This window comes from Arachis hypogaea, chromosome 20 (genome assembly GCF_003086295.3).
Source record: "Arachis hypogaea cultivar Tifrunner chromosome 20, arahy.Tifrunner.gnm2.J5K5, whole genome shotgun sequence".
In the NCBI taxonomy this organism is placed as follows: Eukaryota; Viridiplantae; Streptophyta; class Magnoliopsida; order Fabales; family Fabaceae; genus Arachis; species Arachis hypogaea.
In genome coordinates, this window is record NC_092055.1 from 1,012,204 (window position 1) to 1,023,205 (window position 11,002).

General features: G+C 34.5%; 2 protein-coding genes and 1 non-coding gene across 3 annotated transcripts; all 3 read left to right on the top strand.

The window, feature by feature from the left end:
• The first annotated feature begins 200 nt into the window (after nucleotides 1-200).
• Nucleotides 201-4,412, top strand: LOC112782665 (probable LRR receptor-like serine/threonine-protein kinase At1g74360). Its single transcript, XM_025825161.3, has 2 exons — nucleotides 201-709; nucleotides 966-4,412. Exons 1-2 carry the CDS (start codon nucleotides 643-645, stop codon nucleotides 4,136-4,138), a joined length of 3,240 nt encoding a protein of 1,079 aa, XP_025680946.1. The 5' UTR covers nucleotides 201-642; the 3' UTR covers nucleotides 4,139-4,412.
• Nucleotides 4,413-5,438: 1,026 nt separating this feature from the next.
• On the top strand, nucleotides 5,439-7,300 carry LOC112782667 (uncharacterized). The gene is made up of 2 exons (XM_025825162.3): nucleotides 5,439-5,818; nucleotides 6,607-7,300. The coding sequence occupies exons 1-2, from the start codon at nucleotides 5,633-5,635 to the stop codon at nucleotides 7,150-7,152; spliced, it is 732 nt and encodes a 243-aa protein (XP_025680947.1). The 5' UTR covers nucleotides 5,439-5,632; the 3' UTR covers nucleotides 7,153-7,300.
• Nucleotides 7,301-9,486: 2,186 nt separating this feature from the next.
• Nucleotides 9,487-10,489, top strand: LOC112784070 (uncharacterized). The gene is made up of 3 exons (XR_011878827.1): nucleotides 9,487-9,692; nucleotides 9,979-10,220; nucleotides 10,336-10,489. It is a non-coding gene; the product is annotated as an uncharacterized protein (transcript).
• Nucleotides 10,490-11,002: the final 513 nt, after the last annotated feature.

An 11,002-nucleotide genomic window follows, 5' to 3' on the forward strand; every position in this document is an offset into this window, starting at 1 on the left:
ATAATTTTTTTTGGGAAGGTACAAATAAGTATTTGAGAATATTTTGTAATAGACTTTTGGATTATGAAAAATCTATCTACCATGTGATTATATTCTTATTCATTATTCGAATTATCAAACTTGAATATAATTGTTCAATTTTTATGTATACATTTACCGCCTTACAAGTAATATAAAAGGCAAAATAACTAAATGAATTTATAACATTGAATAAATATAGATGAAATTAAAAAAATGTGTCAGAACCGCTTAAATTAAATAAACATTAAACCATTGAATAAATACCAGGCAAAGCAGAAAACACAAGTGATATTGACATTCATATTCATCAACAAACAAAATACCAATAAGCACTTTTTTAATTTATTAATAAATATTAACATCATCATCAGCAGCAATTGCAATCCATGGTTCCTTAAAAATAAGTCCCCTAAACATGATATCACCACAAAGAAAAAATGGAAAGGGAAGACACAAACCATAGTGTTTCCACACCAAAACAACAAAAAATAACATCACCATATCAGTGGCTTCAATTTCCTCAACATAAAAAAAATCTGTTTCCTTGGAATCCCCACCAAGTGTTTGAGTTTTGTCCTAAGAGAGAAAAGTAAAAATAGTACAAAAGAAGGATCCTTATTAATGTCACAGAAGGAAGCAGATTCATGGGGCTTCCTGTTAGTCTGTTTCTTGGTCCTTTTCTTCCCAGGTACCATCTCAAAACTCACCCTTTAGCCCCTTTTGCTTTGTTTTATATGAATAAATAATCATTGGTTTATTTTATTGATGATGAATTGATGAACCTCACAATATTGTAATATAGTATAGCTTAAAATAATCAAACCTCATTAACAATAAGAGCATGTATATCAACTTTAGATCCTATGAGCAGTTGGTTTCCTATGTAGTTTAGTTTTTCCTTAGGTTGATGCTGTCTCCTAAGTTTTTGTCTTTTCTTGTGTTAGGTAAATTGGTTGCTGGGAGTTCAATGGATACAGACAAGCAAATTATGCTGAAGCTGAAATCTTACATAGAGAATCAAACTGTAGGTGAGACAGGAAGGTTTATGAACTGGAACAACTCAAATCATTGTGATTGGTCAGGAATCTCTTGCAGCCTCATCAATGGTTCAGATTCATGGAGGGTTGTGAGCATAGACCTCTCTTCAAGTTCCATATCTGGTGAGATGTTCAGCAACTTCTCTATGCTCACTGAGCTCACACACCTTGATCTCTCTGGAAATTCATTCATTGGTATGATTCCTGAGGACTTGAGGAAGTGCCAGAACCTTGTGTACCTCAACCTCTCCCACAATATTCTTGAGGGGGAGCTGAATTTGACAGGCTTGACGAGGTTGCAGATGCTGGACTTGTCTACAAACAGGATTCGTGGGGAAATTCGATCGAATTTCCCTGCCATTTGTGAGAGTTTGGTAACACTGAATGTCTCAGAGAATCACTTCACTGGTGGGATTGATGGATGCTTTGACCAATGCCTCAGGTTGCAGTACTTGGATTTGAGCACCAACAATCTTACTGGAAGCATATGGACTGGGTTCGCAAGGCTCAGACAGTTTTCGGTGTCAGAAAACTATCTCACTGGGATTGTTCCTTCTCATGCTTTTCCTGAAAATTGCAGCCTTGAAAAATTGGATCTTTCAGAGAATGGTTTTGTTGGTGAGGCCCCTAAGGAGATTGCTAACTGCAAAGAATTGGTGACTCTTGATCTTTCCAGCAACTATTTTAATGGGACGGTTCCTAAAGAATTCGGATCGATCTCAGGACTAGAATCATTGCTCTTGGGGAACAACACTTTTTCAAGAGATATTCCAGATTCCCTTTTGAACTTGTCCAAGTTGTTCATCTTGGATGTGAGCAACAACGGATTTGGTGGTGATGTACAAGTGATTTTTGGGGAACTCAGGCAAGTTAAGTTTCTTCTCCTTCAATCAAATTCCTACACTGGAGGACTGCTCACATCAGGAATTTTCTCATTGACAAATCTTTGCCGATTAGATCTAAGCTTCAACAACTTTTCAGGTCCATTACCTCCTGAAATCTCTCAATTGTCAGGTCTCACTTTCTTAACCTTAACCTACAACAAGTTCAGTGGACCAATTCCAGCTGAACTTGGAAATTTGACCAACCTTCAAGCACTTGATCTTGCCTTCAACAATTTCAATGGCTCAATCCCTCCAACCCTTGGAAAATTGAGTTCATTGCTATGGCTAATGCTTTCGGATAATTCGTTAACCGGTGAAATCCCACCAGAGTTGGGAAATTGCTCTAGCTTGTTATGGTTGAATCTTGCAAACAACAAGCTCTCTGGAAGCTTGCCCTCAGAATTGGCCAGAATCGGAAGAAATGCAATGGCCACATTTGAATTCAACAGAAGAAATACTATTGGCAAAATCATTTCTGGAAATAGTGGATGCTCAGCAATGAGGAGATGGTTACCTGCTGATTACCCTCCATACACGTTTGTGTATACTGTTCTCACAAGGAAGAATTGTAGAAGCCTTTGGTACAAACTTCTCAAAGGCTATGGTGTTTTCTCCACATGGACATATGATTCTTCCTCTAAATCATCACAGATAGGTGGTTATATTCAATTAAGTGGGAACCAGCTCAGGGGTGAAGTACCTGCAGAAATTGGTAACATGGTGAACTTCAGCATGCTGCAATTGGGGGATAACAAATTCTCTGGGAAGTTCCCATCAGTCATTTCAAACATGGCACTTATAGTCTTGAACATCTCCAGAAACAATTTGTCAGGCGAAATTCCAGGCGAAATCAGCAACATGAAGTCTCTTCAGGATCTTGATTTGTCTTGGAACAATTTCTCAGGGCCAATTCCTTCAAGTTTGTTCAACTTGGTTGAGCTTAGCACATTCAACATCTCATACAACCCCTTCATATCTGGTCAAGTGCCACAGAATGGATTTGTGATTTTTGACAAAAGTTCATATTTGGGTGACCCCCTCTTGAGCCTCCCTAGTTACATTAACAACAGCAATTCTTCACACAAACATAAACGCCTGACCAAGTCCACAAAAATTTCTCCATTTTTCATGTGTCTTTCTCTATCACTGGCCACGTTGGTCTTTGGACTCATCTGCCTAATAGTCTATTTCTTGCTGAAAACTCCGAAGGTGGAACAAGGATACCTTAAAAAGGTGGATAATGATTCCACAAGTTCAGGTTCATCACCATGGAATTCGGATACTGTCAAGATATTCCACTTGAACAAGACAGTTTTCACACATGCTGATATCTTGTTGGCAACAGGGAACTTCAAAGAGGATAGAGTCATAGGAAAAGGTGGATTTGGGACAGTGTACAAAGGAGTGTTTCCAGATGGTAGAGTAGTGGCAGTGAAGAAGCTTCAAAGGGAAGGTATTGAGGGCGAGAAAGAGTTCAGAGCCGAAATGGAGGTTCTGAGTGGCCATGGTTTTGGTTGGCCTCATCCAAACCTTGTTACACTCTATGGCTGGTGCCTATATGGTTCCCAGAAGATCCTTGTTTATGAGTACATAGGAGGAGGAAGCTTGGAGGATCTAGTCACCGACAAAGTGAGATTAACATCAAAGCGGCGCTTAGAAGTGGCAATTGATGTGGCAAGAGCATTGGTCTATTTGCACCATGAATGCTACCCTTCAATTGTTCATAGAGATGTTAAGGCTAGCAATGTGTTACTAGACAATGATGGTAATGCCAAAGTCACAGACTTTGGACTTGCAAGATTTGTTGATGCTGAGGATTCTCATGTTAGCACAATGGTGGCTGGAACAGTAGGGTACGTTGCACCGGAATATGGACAAACAATGCAAGCAACAACAAAGGGTGATGTGTATAGTTATGGGGTTTTGACTATGGAGCTTGCAACTGGGAGAAGAGCAGTGGATGGTGGTGAAGAGTGCTTGGTTGAATGGGCTAGGAGAGTTCTGGGGTTGAGCCATTCCGAGCCAGTTTCGGTCATGGAGGGTGAAGAGGAGATGCTTGAGCTGTTACAAGTTGGGGTTAAGTGCACAAATGAGTCACCACAAGCTAGGCCTAACATGAAGGAGGTCCTAGCCATGTTGGTCAAGATATACAACAATAACCCTAGTGGAGAATCAGGTTATGGCCACCTTGTTTAGTCCTAGTACAGTTAAAAGCTCTTGTGATTAGCAAGTTTAGTGATTTTGTCATAGGAAAAAAATGTGCATAGTTTAAGTTACCATACAGTATACATAGAAAGGAAAACAAAACATAAAATATGTTATGCACAGTTGATTATTGTGTAAAAAAGAAACTTCATCATTCAAGTTGAAGAGGTTGCTCAATTTTGTTTTGTAACTCTCAGATTTGTCATTGCTTGTAACTATGATTTAGTTTTAACACTTTCAATGAATACTGAGCATTTTCTGTTCATTGTCTTCATGACAGTATTTTATTTTTCCTTCTTCTGTACTAACATCTACTTCACTCTTCTTTTTAATAACATTTTCCTTCTTTAAAACTATTTATGATTCACGTTGAATGAATAGAACATTGTCACCAATCATAGTTAATTCAATTTAAATTATAAATAGAGAAGAAAAATGAGTTCATGACTTTGAGGCCTGATAACACTTGTATTAATTAAAAAGTATATCAGGTAGGTTTTATCCCAACAAATATATTAACAAATTAATGGAATGGTCAGCCTTTTTAGGCGATATCAATATTAAGTTAATATATTATTTTCTTTGTAGTAAATACTCCACAGTCCAAATAAAAGAATGGTATTAAAATTGTATTAGAATCTTCAAAGAAAGAAAAAAACAAAGGAATTTGTGTTTGCAGGCCTTCTTTATAGCTTTAAGAGAAGAAAGGATAAACAATAACCTTCACAGAGGTCTTTGCACAAAAGCTGTTAAAGATCAGAATGGTGGTGTGTTCTAGAATCCATCACTGTCACCCTATAAAAAAAAAGAGGGGGTGGAGGTAACCTAATTGATCAACAACTTGGCCATAAGCCCATAACATAAAAAGAAACTTAAGAAAGTCTTCAGTCTTCACCCTTTACTGCTATGTACTATTACTAGTTGCATGTTAAGATTTGCTTAATTTTATTCTTCTTTATGTTCTCTAAATAAACATCTCATTGATTCCAAAGCTAGTATAAGTAATTTAAATACACTAAAGTTATTGTGAAATTACAACAAATATGCAAAAGTGAGTTGGTAATATGAATAAGCATGCCATATACTGAAGAAACAAGCAATTCTAACACATCATTGGCATTGCAAAAGGGTACTATCATACTATTTTCACCTTGAAAATGATAGATTGTTCATTGTCAATTATACCCTCCTATCACATTGTCAAAATTTGAAGCCTAAGGATCATTTGGTCAATTGCCACTTTTACTCTTACAGTGTTAACAACTTCTTTTATCATAGTTGTTCATAAGATAAGATGGAGAGTCTCTTGAACTTACCTTTGTTGTGGATATAGAAACCAGGTTCAGGTTCATTGAGTAATTTATATTGCTAATGCTAAATAACATTATTTACAAGTAATAACTATATAGTATTTACTTGAGTTAACTCATGCAGTTTTATTAGTTTTATGTGCCTAGAATTTCTTACTATCAAATTTGGTTCATCATGAGATTGACACAAGGAATTGGAAAAAGTTCATTTGAGATCATGGATGGTAGGTGCAGGAAAGAGGAGAATACAATGGCAGTGGAAATTGCAATCCAGAGAGAGCTGGCACATAGGAAGAAGGTGGCAGCACCACATTTGAGATCACCAAATTCTAATTCCACTAAGGAGGTTTTTCCTTTACAGGTGATGATGATAATCTTTTCCTGTCATTGTTTACATCATATTGTTCCACAATCAATATCCTTTTTATTCTTTTTAATTATTATTCTTTGTTTTTCATTTCTGTCTACTCATGTCTCCCACTGTATTTTTCTAGCTTTCTAAATGCTGATTCTTTTTGACAAATTAGATTCTCCTTTCTGGTCTTATAGAGTAGAAAATACTCTCCTTTTTCCCCTTTTTCTTTTTTCTTCAACTTGTTTTATCTTTGGCCAGTAGCCTAACACTACTGTTCTTTAACCAACCTTGTTTTGGTTACTGTCACGAGACAAGTGTTCGCGAAAAAAATTGTGTTAAGAAAGGATGGAGACAAAATTAAAATCGTCTGACTCGCAAGACAACTTTTAAGATAATTTTTATACTAATCTAAAGACACTTAAAATATATGTATTGAGGACAATTTTTAAAACAAATTTTGTACCTTCAAAAAGAAGGAACTTGAGAAACAGATCTCTACTATCTCACTATCTACATCTTTTTTGTCCTAAGACAAAATCTAAATGCTACCTACTGCTAACTCTTTGAAGGGTGCTTAAGACTATTTTTCCTTCTACTCAAACTCTGCCATCTATACCTCTATTCCCAAATTCAACCCCCACCTAAATCTTCATCATATAAAAAATGAATTGGACTATTTACTTAGTTAATACTTTGTTTGGGAAATACAGGAAGTTAAGTAAACCTGTTGCTTTGCATAGTTGTCATCATATATATAAGATTTACTATCTATGAATCTTAAACTTGTTTCTCAGGTTAAATCACCAAGTCAAGCATTACCAGGTTCAACTCCAAGGCTATCTTTGAGTCAACACCTTTCTGGAACCAAGAGAAAGAAAACATTAGTCAATGCAGAGGCAGATAATAGTGTGTACTGCAAAATCTGCCAAGTATCTTGCTCAAGTCCATTCAATCTCAAGCAGCATTTGATAGGCCACAAGCACAGGGAGAAGCTGCTAGAACTCGAATCCGGCGAGAAAGATGGAACAAGTGAGAGTAATAGAAGCTATGAGAGGCAATGGTGTGATATATGCAAAGTTTCATGTATGAATGAAGAGTTGCTGAAGCTTCACTTTCAAGGTAAAAAGCACAAGGCTCAATTACAGAGGTTGGAATTTGATCAGCAAGGTGGTGTGCAGCTTCAAAATAAGCAACAAAAATGGTGTGAACTATGCAAATTATGGTGCATTGATGAGTTTTCATTCGAGCAACATCTTCGAGGTAGAAAGCACATCTTGCAGCTGCATGCTATGGAGAAAGAAAAAAACAAATTAAAAGAGAAAGATGCATTGATCTTATGAAGAAATATGATCACAAAAACAATGGTGACATATAGGACCAATTTAATGTGCAGCAACTATATGCAAATATGATCTAGAAATAGTATGCTATCATTAGTTTTCTTTAACAGAGACTCAGATAAGCATGAAACATTTTTACTTATGCTAATTATCTTAAAAGTTTTGTTCTATGCAATATGAAAATATAAATCAATTTAGCTACATATATAAACAGAAAATAGTTAAGAAATATGTCTAATTTAACCAAAGAGAATATAGAAACTGTGAGGAAAGATAAAAGATATTACTCAATTTACAAGAAACTTAACACTTTTTTCAATTACATTAAAAATATGACAAGAATGACTTCAAAAAACAAAATGATTAATTATCAGAAAAAGACATTCTAGCGCGCAAGCATCTCGTATTAACGCAGAGTCGGAGAAAGAATTATACCTAAGGAATATATAATATAGATAGTCTAACCTGATAATTATATTAACGACTCATTTCACAACTCGAATCCGTAACCTTCACATTAAATACAATATAATTGCATGCTTTCTTGATCTTTGTTGTAAGGCTCTTGATTATATGTGCAAAGTGCAATATATGGGCCAACAATAGCACATGCAAATGCTTTGAATGGATATTTCTTTTCTTTCTTTTAGCAAAGTTGTTCTCAGATTGATGAGTGCTTTGAAGCTAGCTACATGCATGTTCACATGTAAAGGCACAAACATGAACAGTAACACCCTGAATTTTAGCTGCTCTGCTTTAATTTGTGTCATGATCAAAATATATAATCTCTACAAAAATTTTCATTCTACTTAAATATTCCTATAAGGCTATTGCTATATATTGTTTCATGATGAAACCAAAGAACAATTCAATTATTCACATTGTGAAGTGCAGAATTTGACAACTCCTTTCACAATGTTTCAAATTTTTGGTAGGCTAGAGATGATTTGTTTTGCATATCTTCCCCATTATAGGAATTTGTAGGGTCCATTTTAATCCATGCGTAGAATAAATATATTAATTATAAGAAAAAGGCATGTGAGGAGTTGATAGTCGAGGATCGTTACATAATAATTTGGTCAAATATATCAAATCATCTAACGGTTCTCAACTAACAACTTTATATAAAGACAACTGCATATGAGTTAAAAAATTGAAAAAAAGGCTGTTTAGTCTATGTCATTATCGATAGGGCTGCATACGGATCGAATATAGCCTAAAATTCTATCCGATCCGTACTGCACTCATCGGATCGGATTGGATATAATATCCGCAATTTTTCAGGCCGGATCCGATCTGATCCATTGGATCGGATATCTGATATATCCGCATAATTAAAAAAATATATTTTCAAATTCTATTTGGCTGTTTTTACAAAAAAAATTTCATTTTTCACTTTAAGCATATTTAATTCTAAAATATTATAATTTATCAATAAAAGTTCTCTTGAATAACAAAAAAAAAACACAATATTTAAATTTAATTATTCTAAGTCGAAGTACAACATAAAAAATAAAAAACAAGATATCATAAAATTCATAAAACAACACACTAAAATTCATATCACATTAGGGTTTATTTTCTTAAACTATGTTATTTATATGTGATGTGCGGATATGCGGATTTGCGGATCGGATCCGCGGATATCATTGCCAAATTCGCAATCCGATCCTACCATAGTGCGGATCGGATAATATCCGCAAAATTCGGATCGGATGCGGATAATTACCGCGGATATGCGGATATTATCCGATCCATGTGCAGCCCTAATTATCGAGTATGAAACATACATTCTTAACCTCCACAACCTCAAATTTCATGGATCAAATGTTTGTTGTAGAATTGTATTTAGAATAAAAAATTAGTTATTACATATCCATTGAATCAAAATAATGTTAAGCATATTGGATTTAATTAAATGTGTTAAATACTTAAATGTATGTTGATAAAATAAAACCAACTAAATAAAAGAGCTGGATTCTTACAAGGAAATCAGTATTCAGTAGCATTATTGCTAGATTCTACAAATAAAGAGTTATGGACAGGCTCTTATTAATCAGATTATGAAATCCACTTGATGCCTAGATTTCCGGCTAAAAATTTTCATGTGTCTGTGAGTAGTGATTTCAAGTCATGGATAGAAAGTTGAGACATATTTGCCATACTTCACATCATTATTGTCCTGCACAAAGGAACACATCACCATCAATTGCTCCTCCACTACTATAACAACTAGTAGCTAGTGCATATATTACCTACAATTATCTATAATTATTATTTAAAATAAATTATTGAATTTGTTATTTATATTTCTTACATTTGCACTCTCAAGTTGTCTATAAATTGTGCATGCATAGCATTAGGATGAGGTAAAAGAGAAGAGAAGAGGAAGTAGTAGGTATACATAAATAATGGAATGCTCTAGAAGATCATCATCAAGAGATGTTTCTCTTAAGGAACTTAGCAGAAGGCTTGCTGAGTTTGCTGAAGACAGAGGCTGGGCTCAGTATCACAGCCCCAGAAATCTTCTTTTAGCTCTTGTAAGTAATAATTAAGCTTTAATTTGTTAGAATATAATTAGGATCAATTAGTATCAATTAGTATATCTGAATATTTATTGTAGGAGATTACGTCTTTATTATTATGATTCTCTTAGTACCTATAAATACCCTTTTATATTGTATTATTCTAGATAATTCGAATAGACAACTTGAATACACTCAATAATACACAAATCATTTCTCTTGTTTAGTCTCTTATTTCTAACATAATTAATTATTATAGGACTACATAATTCATGATGATGATGAATTTATGTATGCATAGGTTGGGGAAGTGGGGGAGCTATCTGAAATATTCCAATGGAAGGGAGAGGTTGAAAAAGGGCTACCAAATTGGAGCTCAGAAGAAAAGGAACACTTAGAAGAAGAAGTCTCAGATGTGTTGTTGTATTTGGTGCAGCTTGCTGATGTTTGTGGCTTGGATCTTGGTCAAGCAGCTCTCTCTAAGATTCTCAAGAATGCCAAGAAATATCCACTAAATAATAATTAATCCAAAAATACTTTTAAGTCCATGACCTTCACAAAATTTAGACGAATCAGTCTCTGACGGAAGCATTTGGACGGATCAGTCCCTAACGGAGGCATTTGGAAAGAGGGACTGATCCGTCCAAATTTTATAAAGGTCGGAGACTTAAAAGTATTTTTCAATGGTCAGAGACAGAAATGTTTGCAGGACAAAAGGTCAGAGACCTATTTATCTTTTTCTCTAATAATTAATACAAAAACCAATGCAAACTTCATGTCACTTCTATATATTCTGAAAAAGCTTTTAAGTATATCGGTGTTTTAATAAATTTTAATCGTTGATCTTAATTATATATATTATATATATTTTTTATAATTAAGATTAACAATTGAAAATCACTTGCACTTGAAAGTTTTCTTATATTATGTGCTACACTACTAGCTAGTGTGCTGCTATGAGCTACTTCAAATAAACAAATGATGATTGATATACTAGCATATATATATATATATATGTGCGCTATATTTATGTAGTTTTTTTTTCTTACATCTAATTCATATGCAATTTTTCTATTATAAATTAAATCATAATAACCAATCCCATTTGTGATAATTAACCTGAATGCAAATGATTTATTTTTAAAAGGTAAAGGATTCAGTTGTCAATGAGTAATAATTCAAATGGTATAGTCTCTCCATACTCAATTAAGAGGTTGCGGGTTCGAGTCTCCTATCTTTGGTAAATAAAAAAAAAAGAAAAGAAGGATTCAGTTGTCAAATTTTTTGTCAATAACTAGTTTGTCTAATACAAAAATATTTAGGGA